The following is a 16,810-nucleotide window of genomic DNA, read 5'->3' as shown; positions in this document are numbered from 1 at the left end:
GGAGGTTAAAGACTGAACTATAAATTCGCCCGTTTCCAATACTTTTCTCTTATCTAGTATATCAATCTTATCATTAATGCAATAGATTAGATTAAATTAGATTAGATTAGTATTTGTTCCATAGATCATGAATACGACACTTCGTAATGATGTGGAACGTGTCAGGTTAATGAAAGGTGTCTATACAAGATATTACATTACACAGAATATTACGTAACACTTAATATTTTTAATTATTACTTTTGTGCGTAGGTGTTGGGGAAATTACCCACTTACTATATTCAAAAAGTCATGTAATGAGTAGCCATTAAGAAAATCTTTTAATTTCCTTTTAAATGCTGTATGGCTATCTGTTAGGCTTTTGATGCTATTAGGTAAGTGACACAAGACTTTTGTGGCAGCATAATTTACCCCTTCTGAGCCAAAGATAGATTTCACCTTGAGTAGTAAAGATCATCCACTCTCCTAGTGTTGTAGCCATGTACACTGCTATAACTTTAGAATTTCATAAGTGAATGTATATATTGTGAGGCTATAGCGATGTTCTCTAGCTGTTTAAATAAGTGTCTGCAGGATGATCTTGGATGAGCTCCAGCAACTATTCTGATTACACGTTTTTGTGCAATGAACACTCTTTTACTCAATGATGAGTTACCCCAGAATATGATGCCATACGAAAGCACAGAATGAAAATAGGCGTGGTAAGCTAATTTACTGATATGTATATCGCCAAAATTTTGCAATGACCCTAATAGCATAAGTAGCTGAACTCAAACGTTTCAGCAGATCCTCAGTGTGTTTTTTCCAGTTCAACCCCTCATCAATACATCCACCTAGAAATTTTGAATATTCTACCTCAGCTATATTATTAATGGTGTCATTCCATTTACTGTGTGGAATTGTATATACTGTGTTTTGTCAAAGTTTAATGAGAGCCCATTTGCAGAGATCCACTTAATGATTTTCTGAAAGACATTGTTTGCAATTTCACCATTTAATTCTTGTCTGTTGGGTGTGATAGCTGTACTTGTATCATCGGCAAAAAGTACCAGCTGTCATTAGTATATAGTAAGAAAAGCAGAGGACCCAAGACCGAAACTTGAGGCACCCCATTACTGATTGTTCCGCAGTTTGAGAAATAACCAGTTTTTTTGCACATTACGTAAAACAGCATTTAGATTTTTTGATTTTTGATAGTCCTTTCTAGCAATTAACACGCTAACACAATGTTGCTGTCAACAGGTGATGTACTTTGAAGCAAGTCCAGTTTCGAAAAAAAAACTGTGTTGTTTGCGGGCCAGATACAGCCGAGAGCTGCCGCTGGAGAGCGCTACAGTCGCGGATCGTGTTAACTGACACGTCCCGTGTGGCGCCAGCCAGTGCTGTGTCTCAAATTGGATTTCTCGTCTGCGTCCACGTCAACGTTAGCTGCCTCGTCCCGTGTGAGAACGGTGGCTTTGACTCGCGTGACAAGTGTAGAGACAGCACCTCCGCTGGACTTGTAAACGCCGTTAAACATGTCGATGACGTAAGGATGACTGTAACACGGGACAGGTGGTGTTGTATATCTTTACAGCAGTCATTCGCTCGCAGTCTATTTAGGAACAGATAAAATAACATACTGAGGCCGCTCTTATGCTAGAATGCTGTTCACAGAACTCACAGCGTCTGTTTGAGTGCAGGTGTAGAACTTCCACGATTTACAATGAGGTAACAAAAGTCATGGGATATCTCACAATATCGTGTCAGACGTGATTCTGCCAATCTTAGTGCAGCAACTCGACGTGGCGTGGACTCGGTAAGTCGTTGGAAATAGTCAAATCATTTCCTCCAACTGTTCAGAATGTTCTTTTAGGAGCCTGGTGACATGGACCATTGTCATGAATAAAAATGAGATCGTTGTTTCACTGCAAATAGCCACCAAGTCCGCGATCATAGCCATTTCCAGTCAATGATCGGTTTTAAGCTGAACCATAGGTTTAAATCAAACATCAGTACGACAACTTCTAGCATATTCTTCAATTAGAGATTTAGGACGAATAATTAGATCGTTAACCGTTACAGAAAACACTTAAGAACTATATTTTATTATTTATTCTCTACTAAGGTTTATTATAGTTTTACTATTTAAGCAAACAAATTTGTTCTTCATAAACCAAATCTACCCAACGAGAAACACAAAAACTGAAATTAAATTTATAATAGTTTTATGACTCTTATCCTTAGGATGCATACCCCCATTTCTTGGGTTCCTACAAAATTGGATTGTCCATTCAATATAAACACAGCCCAGAGCTTGCACAGTGGCTTGTTGACAAAATGGTTCCGTGGATTCGTGGTGTCCGCCCCACAGTCGAAATCTACCATCGTCTCTTAGCAACTGAAATCGGTACTCATCTGACCGTGGCAAGATTTCCAGAGGTCAGGGGTCCGGCCGATATGATCATGAGGTCAGGGGCCCTATTCTGTATAGTTCATACCGATCGGTGTAGTAGGTTAGTCTCGGTAGTGACGTCATTTTCGGTTCCTTATCGAAATATCCTATTCAGAAATAATTTACCATTTTTTGATGAATATGTAGCGATTGCCGAATATACGGTTAGACAGGAATCTAAGAGCACAACTTAAAATACTGGAATATAACTAGCAGCAGTCAACTTCGTATTCTTGCTTGTCATAAGCATTTCTCTGCAGTCGAATCCTCAACCACAGGAGACAGAGATGAAAGGTCTCTGCCATAATGTTTTTAGACTGTAGCATCATATACGAAACATTTTCATTCATGAGATGTATGTTATAAACTTCCACGAACTGCAGGAGCTCTCGGAAATGTGTTTTTTTTTTTTTCGTTTTGTTTTAAGACCCAAATCGTTGACTCATCATATAGGGAAGTGGGCTACTTAATCATTTGGATCTCTGGAAGCGAATTATAACCACATTCTGTTTATCTTCTTATTCTTTGAAACTCTCAGAATAAATATTTCGGGTGTTTTTATAGATGTATTAGTACTATGTGGTACTACACACTATTCCTAACTCGTTTTCCGAAACGTAAAATCCAAAACACGATTCCAGTGTGAATGAGAATAAGATGAGAATGCGGCATTTATGACAATCTGCAGAATAGAGTGAAATACACTATCGCTATTAAGCATGTATAGAAATATGCAGCCAGAAAAAACTGTAAAAAATTTTATGCATTTCAGCTGAGAATCATGGAAATGGATTTACTGCACCTGATACTGTTAAGGAGGAGGCAAGGGCGATGAAGGCGGGCCCGGCAGCTCGATGGAATGCGGCGTCATGCGTCATGGCAACGTAAACGCATTTTTCGGTACTTTGAAGAATAGCACGCCTGTGTCGTCTGTTAGCCGCTTTATGTTCGTGGCGCTGTGCGCGTTTCAGTACGCATGCGCCGATCTGCGGCCGCTTGCTTTTGATTGGCTTGCGTGACACGAACCGACATCAGCGCTTCGGTCTCTAGACCCGAACGGTATCGCTACCGAAATGCATACTGAATAATGCAGGGACTCTAATTCGAGTACTAGACCGTTCGGTGCTCTTGAGTACCGAAACGATTGGCACAATGGCGCAAAGATACAGATTAGGCACCCAGGAGACGCGCTGCAGGTGCTGCCGCACTGTTAGCCCATTTACGACAAATTTAGCTACACTGTCCTAGCGGATGCCATCATCGTACGTCCCACACAGATTTGTTCGCTTATTTCAAGCACTTTTGCTTGTATTTTATTGCTGACAACGCTACGTAAACACCGCTGCTCTCGGTGGTTAAGTAGGCCGTTGCCCACTGCTTTGTCATTGGTGAGAGATAATGCCTGAAATTTGACATTTGTGGCACACTCTTGACATTGTGGATATCGGAATATTGAATTCGATGACGATTTCAAAAATGGAATGTTCTATGCTCTAGCTCCAACTACCGTCGTGGCCATAATCACATTGGAAACCTTTTCATATGAATCACCTGAATACAAATAACAGATCCGCCAATACAATGCCCTTTTATACCTTCTGTACGCGATACCACAGCTATTTTATGTGTGTTTATCGCTATGGTATGGATTTTGTCCCTCAGTGTATGTAGAACAGTGTGTAGAGAACAAACAGGCGGTCTCCGAGTTGTAGTTTCTTTGTTTATTGATGTGTGAACGGAGCGCAATATTCGAAGCAGGTAAGTTTTACCAAGAAAGGAAAAAAAGTTGAGTACCGGAATGAATTAAGTGAGAACAACCTGTGTTGCTTCAAACAGCGTTTCTTTGACTGGGGGGCTAACTTGGGAGAAAGAGTACAGCGGATAGCAATTTGCTTTAACCGTTGAAAACACTGTAGTGAAAATATCAATAAGATTCTCTTACAGGCACAGTTAGTTGATTGAATATGAATTTTGAAATCTGTGTAGCAAATCTATTAATAATTTAATTTCATTGTTTCATTGTAAACTAGTAAATCTGTACATGTTACCAGTTTCCATTTGTTATGAAAAATATCAAAAATGATTTAGCTAATCGTAATATCAATAAAGCAAAAAATTATTTTTCTGGACATTTGACTGAGTTATAATGCAGCCCATTTTTGCCCATTTTCAGGCTCCGACGTCTGAAGTTTCGTGCCAAAAATGTGAGTATGAACCTTGTCTTGCAAGAAAGGTGTAATATTTAGAATCACAGCGGGGAACTCACTGCAATGTAAATCCAGCACGCTGGATTGTGTTGTGTTTGTGGTAAATTCCTATGGGACCAACCTGCTGAGGTCATCGGTCCCTGGGGTTACACACTATTTAAACTAACTTACGCTAAGGACCACACACACACACACACACACACACACACACACACACACACACACATGTTCATTTATAATCTTTTTATCTGATAATATACTGACGAAAAATAATGCAATACCATAAAGGACTGTGTTCAGAGGCATCAAGGTACAATACCTATATACTGTGTGTTGTTGTGTTAGATATTCATTTGTCGTCGTCATCGGCGCTCAGATGGGGCTCAAGACGCCTATCTGCGCACCATCATTTTTGACGGTGGTGAGTTTAGATGTGAACAGCGTTTGCATTTTTCTGTATAGGGCACAACCATGCTCCACGGACGAGTATATACTCCTGCTGAACAGCTGCAGCAATTTGAACGGTATTGCATTGTGAACCTGCGGGAAGCTGGGTGGACGTATAGGTGGATTGTTGCACATGCTGAGCACAATGTATCGGTGACGCGTACTGCTTTCAACAGTGGAATGTGGCACACTACCACGCCTCTGGAGCAGGTGATGGACGTCTGTGAAGTACAGACGCCAGGTCGACACGTACTCGTAATGCGAGCTGCGGCAGGCGACCGAACGTCATCCAGCAAGGAAATTCGGATCTCTGGGAACTGTCTTCTTGCAGCGGATTTTGAATCAGGTATGCCTCTGGCCAGGCTATCAGTGACAACACGACCCCCAAACGATGGCTGCGTTAGCGTCATGAAAGAACTGAGTGAAGAGTGCAATGGCGCTCTGATGGACCTATACGTGTATGGCGTAGAACTGGTTAACTACTTATTCCAGAATGCATTCACCTGGGACACACAAGCAAACCAGGCTGCATTGGGTGGGGGGCCATTAGTTACAACTCACAGACTCGTTTGGTGTTTCAGTATCCTTATCAAGTAAGATAAGATTGCGGCGCTAAATTCTTTACACTGACTTCACTCTCGAAAATATTTCTAACACTGAGTTACATTTATTTAAATTAACAGCACTATCTAATGGTTCTTTGGTGTACTACACCCTGGCGCTTAAATAACCGAACTACTAAGCCGAGCAGACGATTTTCTACGGAACTATAAATGAGATATCTTTCTTTACAGTGTTGTGATTCTTACCCAATAACGGTAGTATCTTGCCCCAAGCTACGCTCAAATTATCTGTGGGAACCCTACAAACAATCATCTAGTAGTTTTGGAGATTAGCATCTTTAAACAGAGAAACAGAATGCCACGATAGTTTTCCATAAAACTTAATATCCGTGATAAGATGTTGATGAAATGAAGATTATACGTTGCCACGATCTACGCTCAAGTTATCTGTGTGAACCCCATCAACACTTTTCTAGTAGCTTTGGAGATTAGTGTGGTCAAACATACGGACACAACGGCTATGCCGTCTTGTTATTGGTATATGTAGGAGATATACAGGGTGAGTTGATAACTACTGCCACCAAGACTAACTGCTAAAGTATGATAGGATCTGAAACTTTTGTGGGACAAAGTTGCATTGGAAAACGGTGGCCATAATATGACGTTAGTTTTCTGTAGCTAGGTCGAGTCGCGTCAGAGATATAAAGGGAAACTCGTTTTTTTATGTGATACTATAGTTTGGTACTTATTTTCTGATAGCGGCTATCTAGACGAATCCAATGATGTTTAACAGTCAACAAAATTCATAAAGGTGGCATGAACGTCTATTTACAGAAGCTGTTCAATGTGATGGTCATTAGTATCAATGCAGTGCTGCAATCTTCTTATCATGGGTTGAGTGGTATTCCTTATCATATCGGCACTTATCGAAGGACATGGCCTGACAATTCTCTCTCTCGCATATCTTCAGGTGTACTAGGAACGTCTTTATAAAGAATGTCTTTTACGAATCCCCACAAGAAAATATCTAGAGGCGTCAAGTCTGGCGAACGCGCGGGCACGAAACGACTCCGCGTACAATCCAACGATTTGGGAATTGTCTCTGTAACTAATTTCTAGCCATCAGCGAAAAATGTGCCGGGCACCCATAGTGTTCATGCCGCATCCTGTCCTTCTTCCTAACGTTATTTCTTCCAATAACAGACGTAATGTTTCTTCCATAAATGCGGCGTATTTTTATTTTATTTACACTTCAAGTTCCGTCAGTGCAAATTGAGGAGCAAATCTCCAAGGTCATGGAACGTGTCAGTACATATCACAACATAAAAGTAATAACAGATAAAAATAAAATATTTTTGAAACCGAAAAATCAAGCCAAGAGTTTAAGTAAACGCAATCAACAATACAACGAGAATCAGCTTAATTTTTCATTTAACTTCTCTACAGAATACAAAGTGTGACCTATGAGGAAACTCTTTAGTTTCGGTTTGAAAGCAAGTGGATAACTGCAAAGATTTTTGAATTCTTGTGGTAGTTTATTGAAAATCTTCCCCGAATCGCCCGTTTCTGAGCCAAAAATGGTCCAACTTCTGGAGCAATATTTTGTGATCAACAGAATCAAACGCCTTAGTTCAATCAAAAGAAATTTGCCCAGCGTTCAAAACCTTTTGTTCATACCATCCAATACCTCACACAGAAAAGAGACTATAGCATTTTCAGTCGTTATACGACTTCTAAGGCCGAACTCGTACATTTGATAGAAAATCGTGTGATATAAAATGATCAACTATCCTTACATACACAGTTTTTTCAATAACTTTAGCAAACACTGATGGCATAGAAATAGGTCGAAAATTGTCTACTTTCTCCCTGTTTAAAACGCGGCTTTACTACTGAGTACTTTAACCGTTCAGGAAACTGACCATTCCTAAAGGAAAACTTACAAATATGGCTAAATACAGGTCTAACATGTGCAGCACAGTACTGTAATATTCTAATGGGCACTCCATCATAACCATGGTAGTCCTTAGTCTTCAGCGATTTAATTATTGACTCAATCTCTTCCTTGTCTGTGTCACAGAAGAGTATTTCTGACATCGATCTCGGAAAGGCATTTGACAAGAGAGTTATATCATTCTCTGTAGAAATTAAATTCTTATTTAATTCACCATCAGTGCTCATAAAATGTTTGTTAAATACTGTACATATATCTGATTTATCAGTAACAGAAATATTTCAACTGCAAACTGACTTTATATTGTCAACTTGGAGCTTCTGACCTGTGAATTAGCTTCTTTATTTGCATACCACTCATTCTTTGCCTCCCTAATCACATTTTAAGCACCTTACAGTACTGTTTATAATGGTATACCGCAGCTTTATTGTGATTACTTCTAACATTTTTATATTAATACCCACTTTGTCCTACATGATAGGCTTATCCCACTAGTCAGCCACCAGGGCTCCCTTTTACTACTAGTACCCTGTTTAGAACGTTCTAATGGGTTGCAACTCTCAAAGAACATGAGTAATGTGTTAAGGAAAGCATTATATTTGTCATCTATCGGTACCATAAACATCCTACTACTCTTGTTCCTTGACGATGTTTAAAAAACTCTCTATTGCTGTTGATTGATTTTCTGACATTTTATGTACATGGCCACTCCCCTACCCCGCAATGAACTCCTTGAAAAGCAGCCATCTAATCTGTATCCTGGCCTCTGAATTGTCAAATTATTTAAGTGGTGCTCCGATGTACTAGCAATTTCAGAGACAACATCTATAAGCTGTTCACTAACTTTATCTCTTATAAATCTTATATTTTGATGAAATATGCTAATTTCTTCTCTACTTGGAAACATGACGTCCTCTGAAGGTGAGCCCTTAGTTAGAGGGACTTCCTTTAAGCAGGTATACCTATTAAGATATCCTCGACGAAATAGGGGCCTATAATTCTGTCCTCCAGAATCCCACACCATAAATTCATCGAGCACGGTTTTTGGTCTGCAACTTCCCGCAGCCAACATGGATTTTCAGTTGCCCAATAATGCATGTTATGCAAATTAACATTTCTATGGCTCGTGAATGTAGCCTCCTCAGTAAATAAATTCAAATTAATAAATGCGTCATCCCTCTGAGTTCTACCCATCGGCAGAATTCAATACGACGCATACAATCTGTACCAGTCAACTTTTGGTGGAGACTGATATGGTGAGGATGATATTTATGGAGATGCAGAACACGAACGACACTACTCTGGCTCATGCCTAATTCAGTTGCGATTTTACGCGAACTAACACAAGGATCTCGAATCACAGTGGCAAGAGTACTAATTTCCGTTTCCCCGTTAGTGACTTTCCTTTGCTGAATGTGTTTCTGATGCGTTAAAGATAGAGTTGTTCTCAATTTATCATACACATATTTAAATGTACGACGTGTAGGGTGAGTTGAAGATGTCTTTCAACGTATAAGTCTCTAGCTTTCACTGAATTTCGTTGGCATTAGCCGTAAATGAGAAGCATTTCGACTTGTTCGAAGGAATACCTCATTCACATTCGCTTGACTCGGCGATACCTGTCTTACCATTCCTATTAGTGTTGTATTGCGAAACCGTCGAATGGTGTTTACAGGTCAATGGTACGTTAGATGGATGCGCCGTTTTCGGTGAATATTTACTATTTGCACGATATACGAGAGAACACTGTCAGAGCATGTGCTTCAATAAGTGCCACAGTCACAAGGAATACCACTCAATCCATGATAAGATGATTTCAGTGCTGCATTGATACCAATGGTCATCACTTAGAACATCTTCTGTGAATGGACGTTCATGCCACCTTTGTGACCGTAGTTGACCTTCAAATACCTTACTGTACACATCATTGGATTCGTCTCGATAGCCGCTGTCAGAAAATATGTACCAAACTATAGCATCCCATTAAAAAGAAAATGATCTTCATATCTCTGATGCGACCCCACCTAGCAACAAAAAACGAACGTCATATTATGGCCCCATTGTCCCATGCAACATTTGTCCCATAAACTTTCCACCTACTAACGTACTTTGGGAGGTATTCTAGTCGACATTAGTTAGTGACCCACCCTGTATATGTATAAGAAGACAGAAGATACGAATATAGATTTATCTGTCCTGATAACAGAAGAGTCGAATTGTTGTGACCATAAATCTATGTAGTGGAACTGGATATAAAAATTAATTCTTACCGTTACTCTCCTAACCTCACAAACAGCTGCTGGGTTTTGGCTTCAAATGGCTCTAAGCGCTATGGGACTTAACATCTGAGATCATCAGGCCCCTAGACTTAGAACTACTTCAAACAAACTATCCTAAGGACATCACACACATCCATGCCCGAGGCAGGAGTCGAACCCGCCACCGTAGCAAAAACGCATTTCCGGTGTGAAGCGCCTACAACCGCTCGGTTAAAACGGCCGGCTGAGTTTTGGCGTCGTAATGTAGCCTCCTCCGAGGCGTGACGTCCTTGGCATTCTATTCCTCCAAGTATTGAAAAAGTCTTATTTTCGGCCAACCTGAAGGTCTTTCGGGTTTCATCTCTGACACTTGGCTGGACTATCTCGCTCTCCTTTGTTTTCCCTATACCAACAATATCTGGTTCATTACACAAGTTGTTTCAAAATTAGGAAGTTCGAGGGTATGTGGAACTTGTCACCAGGAACAAAATGAAGATATGAACCCGGGTCTGTAAGTGTCATCCAACGACACCACCGATCTTGTGGCTGTATATGGTGGTAGTAAGTTAATATGGGACCAAATTGCTGATTTCATCTGTCCCTAGTCTTACACACTACTTAACCTAACCTAAACTAACTTACGGTGAGGACAACATACACATATCCATGCCCGAGGGAGGACTCGATCCTGCGATGGTGAGCCGCACGCACCGTGGCAAGGCGCTGCAGACCGCGCGGCTGATGATTCCGTGATGATGTTACAAACTTTCAAGGATGATGGAGAAGGTAAGTGGGTCAGTCAAAGGTAAGGGACCACTGTGTAGAAACGTGCCAGTCGAAAGTTATAAACGAAAATCATTCTTATAACTCTTACGTTAGAACACATGCACCGGTATTTGCTAACACTGTAGGGTAGACAACTTTCAGAGGTGGTTGTATGGAGCAAAACAACGAAAAAGTGCATACATGAAGAGATATGAGCACTTCTTCAACAGATGTGTTTCACAGTAGTTGAACAATCGCTCATAGCTCATGAAGTAAGCATTTTAGAACACATACTTACTAGGCAATTTTTCTTCTTTTGGTCCATACTACCACCTCTGAAAGTTGACCGTCCTACAATCTTAGTAACAACAGCACCGGTGCATGTATTCCACTGTCAGAGAGATATCAGAACGATTTTCGCTTCTAAATTTGGCCATGGTCCCTTACCTCAGACTGATACGTTTATCCTTCTCCACCATCCCTAAAAGTTATCACGGAATCACCCTGCATATACACATATACACATTGGTTGGTTGATTCAGTGTGATTAGCCGAGCCAGTCCGGCTTTCGCCGCCGTGCAGTGCGGACGTGTTGTTGTTTCCGCCTGCGGAGCGTGCGCGCTCGCTGTTGTTTACATTTCAGCGGCCGTCACTTACGTGTCGCTTACGTGCACTAGAGCCATGGCCAATCGTTTTCGAAAATCAACTTTACGATTCAACTTCTGCAACGATTACGCACGACCAAAGGCCTTGGAAGTGGAACGCTTCCTACGCGACGTTGCTAAGATCCCACCTTCCGACATCTTGGGCATCCATTTGTCCATATTAAGCAGTACTGTGTACGTGAAAGTTGTCAACGACGCGGTGTGTGAAAGAATACTTCGTGACACCAACCATGGATTACGCTTTTGCCACGCCGACGGCAATGTCGGAGCGGTCACTATCGACCATGCCGGCTTAGGAATGCGCACCATACGAGTTTCCGAACTCCCGTTCGAGCTACCGGCGGAAGACGTTATCGCGGCTTTCCGCCCCTATGGTACTGTACATGGCCACACTGCCGAACGCTGGGCGCAATTCCAAACGTACCCCGTTCTTAACGGTGTACGGCAGATCACCATCGACCTCCATCGCCACGTGCCATCTTACCTGCAAATTAGCGGGTGCCGAGCGGTTGTCATATACGACGGCCAACCCAAGACCTGTTCCGGGTGCGGAAAAGAAGGCCACCTCAGATCTGAGTGTCTTCAGCGACGGATCACCCAATTGCCAGGCGCTACCGTGGCACCTACGGCTCCGACGACGATTTTACCGATCACCTACGCATCGGCACTCTCTTCTCCTCCCACCGGCCGCCGCTCATCGGACCATGTACCTGTGACCCTTCCAGCTGCTATGGATACCGCCGGGGCCGACACGTCGCGCTCAAAGCCAGACGCTACTACGGCGCCACTACCAACAGCGACGACTTCCGACACCCACCAGCCTGAACATATGGACACCCCTTCATTTGACGTTCCCGCGACGGCCTTCCTCTCAGAGCGACGCGACTCCCTTCCGTCTTCCGACACAGAGGGACGAACCCGCAAACAACGTTCACCTAAAAGGCGCAAGAGGAGGCGTCGTACGGTCTCGGAACGAGACGGATCACCTCCCCCTGATGCTCCAGAGGCCGTCCGACACGACGAGGCCTCAGAGAACCTACACGACGATACGAATGACGACAACATGACGCCGACTGTGGATGTTTCGATGCCAACTCTACTGGCTCGCTCAGGTGCTCCTGAACCAATGGACTCCACCGATGCTACTGCAACCGAGACGTCCTCCGCCTCTACGACCGAAGTGGAACGTACGACCATCACATCGACAGCGCCCTCAATGGTGTGGAGTGAGGACGTCGATGAGGACCCGGACCACACGCTGGGGACAGAGTTACCCCAGACGGAAGCATCGTTACGCCGCTGATAACGCCGTCAGGTGGCGCACGGCACGACTCGCCGTTGCCTCGCCCCTCTTCATCCTCCGCCGGTGGAGTTCCCCTTCACGGCGGGGGACGGCTCCAAACCTACCGAATAGCGACGATCAACACTAACACCATCAGCTCACCCGTGAAACTTCAACTGCTGCGAGAGATGATATGGGCGTCAGACGTCGATATAGCACTACTACAGGAAGTACACTTGGCCACACTTCCAGACGTCGCGGGATATAACACTTATCCTTCTCCTGGTGACCACCTGGGACGCGGCGTAGCCATCTACGCCAGAGAAGGCATTCCAGTGGCCGATATCACATACCTTCCATCTGCCAGAGGCATGGCCGTCACCGTCATGGGGACGCGTATCGTCAACATTTACGCTCCGTCGGGCTCCACTCGCAGACGCGACAGGGCTCTCTTCTATTCAGAAGAAATCGCTCCTCTGTTTCTTGGACGCTGCGACCATTACTTGTTTGGGGGTGATTTTAATTGTGTCTTGCACCCTAAAGATCAAGTGCCCCACTACAACACCTGTCAAGAACTGCGTCTTGTCGTCCGAGATCTGTTGCTCCGCGACACTTGGGAAGTTCAGCACGGCGACACCCCTGGACATACTTACCAGACGAGTCACTCCGCGAGCCGCCTGGACAGAATTTACGTCTCTCGGGAACTCACACCTGCAGTCCAAGGTGCAGAACTTTGGCCCCTGGCCTTTTCGGACCACTGTGCCTACATCTGCAACATTCTCTTCCCCAAGCAAGTGGTCTGGCGTAGTCGTGCACCGTGGAAGCTAAACACCTCCCATCTTCATGATCCCGAATGTCTTCAACGTGTCACCGAGACATGGGCCACCTGTGAACGTCGCTTACCTAAATACTGCACGACCTTGACCTGGTGGCTGGAATATGCCAAACCTGCCATTCGACGTACTTTGATTCAGTATGGAAAGGAAGTTGCTATGTGGCGCCGGCACACTACCGACTATTTCTACGCCGTTCTCCGCGACCTGGACGCCCAACCGCCCACACCCAACACCCAGGGGGAACGCAGCAGGATTAAGGCCCAAATTGTAACTTTGACACGCCGTTGACTGCAGGGGGCTATGGTGCGAACCCGATATCAAGATTCGGCGGAACAGGAACATCCGACCATGCATCATATCGCCTCCGATAGGAAACATCGGCGACAACAACTCATCACCGAGATCACAACCTGTCGCGGCCAGCACGTCACTTGCCAGGCCGAAATCGTCAGTGCCTTTGTTGACCACTACCGCACAATGTACCAGGAGGAGACTACCGACAACCACGCTGAGGAGTCTGTGTTACCACACGTAACTCGCACCCTCACCAGCGACGAAGCGGATGAGCTGATGGAGCCCATTACGCGTGACGAAATCCACGATGCAATCAAAAAAGGTGCTCTGAATAAGTCACCTGGCGTCGACGGATTGCCGATAGAATTTTATCGCGCTTTCTTCACACTAATGGCGTCACGGTGGACAACGATGTTCCATGAACTGCTGACGATGGGGAACGGCGTACCACCGTCCTTCGTCACGGGAATTATTATACCCATCCACAAACCGACACCAGGTGTGACGACAGCACATTACCGTCCCCTGACTCTGCTTAACGCAGACTGTAAAATTTTTACACGCCTCCTGGCAACGCGATGCCGCAAGGTCCTGCCTAGCATTCTATCCCCGGAACAGACAACTCCGGGCGGGTCAGTTAATGTACAAACGGCCACAGGAGAATGTCGCGATTTAATTGCACTGGCAGCGGCGTGCAGACTCCGCGCCGCAGTGGTTGCCATTGATTTTGACAGCGCATTCGACAAAGTGCGGCATCCTTTTCTGTTCTCCGTGATGAACCGCATGGGTTTTCCACCAGCCTTTATCGACGTAATCCGGCGCCTGTACGGCACCGCCGAATCGCTGATTCAGGTTAATGGCCGTGTGGCGGGACCAGTGCCGATCCGACGTTCCGTACGGCAAGGCTGCCCACTTTCGACCCCACTCTTTGCCATCAGCCTGGAGCCACTCATCGGGAGTCTGACGAGCCACCTTTCTGGTCTCACTTTGCGACAGCACAGTTTTCGATGTCGTGCGTATGCGGACGACCTCCTCCTCTTGATCCGCTCACGGAGTGAAACACACACGGTACTTGATTTGATATCAACGTACGGCACTGCAGCGGGCAGTAACATAAATGTGACTAAATCCGCGGCGATGCCCATTGGACGCGGCCTCTCACACGACGACTTAGCACCTCTCCCGTGTGTACAGAAACTACGATACCTTGGTATCATTTTCACCTCCACCGTGCGCCGCTCCGCTGCCATCAATTTTCGGCGTGCTCTTCAAACCATCCGCACGACGGTGCGACAAAATCTTCTCCGACGACTCGATTCTTTACAACGTGTCCAATACCTCAATCAACATGTGGCGTCCAGAATGGTCCACATTGCACAGGTCCTCCCGCTGCCATCAACTATTGGACGTAGCCTCCAGGCTGCCTTCGGATACTTCCTTACGGCTGGTACGCTCTTTAAGGTCCGCTACGACACGCTCACCCTTCCCCCGCGAGCGGGTGGCCTCGGTCTTGTCAATGTGCGACTCCGCGCGGCGTCCTTGTACATGTCCACCATGCACAAGCAGTGGCACGGGGGCACCTCCCTTACGCGCAACTTGCTGGAAATTATTGTGCCCGCGACCATAACACCACCAGTACCAGTCGGACACATCAAGCACCATCTGACGCACATTTCTGATTTCATCGTCGACTTCAGTTATGCTCACACACACTTACCGACCACGCGTTCTCCTCGACCTAAAGATTTTTACACCCCACTCCTTCGTTCCATATCCAGCAACAATATCGAACTGCGACATCCGTCCACGCGGTGGCCCACGGTTTGGCGTCACATCCACCAGCCTTTTCTTCCCTCCAAAGTCCGGACAACATGGTACCAGGTCGCAAATGAAAAATTCGCCACAAATCATCGTCTTCACGCCATAGGACTAAAGGACTCTCCACTCTGCTCCATGTGCCACCTCATGGATGACGATGTCCATCAACTGACTTGTGCTGCCACCAATGACGTCTGGAAACTTGCCCGACAGTTCGTTGCCTGTTACCTCCGTGTTCCGCCGGACTCGATTGACCCATGGACTTTTATCCATCCTGAGAATACTTATTTCCCCGCCACAAAAAATCATGCGATTGTATGGGTCAAGGGAAGGACCATCACCTACATGTATAATGATGGCGACAAATCACGCCTTGATTTCTGGCAGTACTTACAAACCGCCCACAGCGAAGTCGAACAGCGACCGCGCTACCGCGCCTTCTTCGCTAATTACCTACACGCGATCTTTACGTCACCCCCGCGCAGTTGGATGGTACCACACGCCGACAGCACTCCCGCTCCCCCTGCTGACATCTGAGACCCCTCGCGCTGCTTTCTACATTGTAACCCATAGTGGAGTAGGGGCATGGACACACGCCTCCTTTCTTTTATGCACTACACCAGATAAACACTGGCTTTTAACTCACTCCACTGTAAATTGCTTTACACCTCTTAGCTTCCATCAGTATTATTAGTTTTTTTTTCCTACACCTTGTTCATACTAAAAAAACTTGCTCACCTTATACGAATATCATGTCTTGTGTTATTTTCGCCGGAAGGATGGCATTTTTCTTGTATTTAAGTTTGTACCAATAAAGATCTTTTGTTCATTTACCCTGTTCCTGGTGAAGAAAAAAAAAAAAAAAAAAAGCGGTCTAGGGCGCTGAAGTCATGGACTGTGTGGCTCGTCCCGGCGGAGGTTCGAGTCCTCCCTCGGGCGTGGGTGTGTGTGTTTGTCCTTAGGATAATTTAGGTTAAGTCTTGTGTAAGCTTAGGGACTGACGACCTTAGCAGTGAAGTCCCATAAGATTTCACACACATCTGAACATTTTTTTTTTTTATTCAGGATGAGGGGACTAAACGACGAGGTCATCGACCCCATCGGATTAGGGAAGGATGGGGAAAGAAGTCGGCCCTACCCTTTCAAAGGAAACATCCCGACATTTGTGTGCAGCGATTTAGGGAAATCACGAATAAGATTGGCCGGATGCTAGTTCTAACCGTCGTCCTCCCGAATACGAATATTGTGCTAACCACTGCGCCTCCTAGCTCGATATACACGTATACA

The 16,810-nt window shown here is 44.9% G+C and overlaps 1 protein-coding gene across 3 annotated transcripts in view; it reads left to right on the top strand.

The window, feature by feature from the left end:
* The window catches only part of LOC126334700 (macrophage mannose receptor 1-like), a 75,603-nt gene that overhangs the window by 32,260 nt on the left and 26,533 nt on the right, over positions 1–16,810 (top strand). For all 3 annotated transcript variants that reach the window (XM_049997202.1, XM_049997203.1, XM_049997204.1), the window contains one exon: positions 4,608–4,638. In XM_049997202.1, the coding sequence (XP_049853159.1) occupies positions 4,608–4,638 (31 nt within the window). The remainder of the gene's footprint in view (positions 1–4,607; positions 4,639–16,810) is intronic.

Source organism: Schistocerca gregaria, chromosome 2 (genome assembly GCF_023897955.1).
Source record: "Schistocerca gregaria isolate iqSchGreg1 chromosome 2, iqSchGreg1.2, whole genome shotgun sequence".
NCBI classification, from domain to species: Eukaryota; Metazoa; Arthropoda; class Insecta; order Orthoptera; family Acrididae; genus Schistocerca; species Schistocerca gregaria.
The sequence above is the reverse complement of the archived record's forward strand: the minus strand, read 5'-3'. Positions and strand labels throughout refer to the sequence as shown.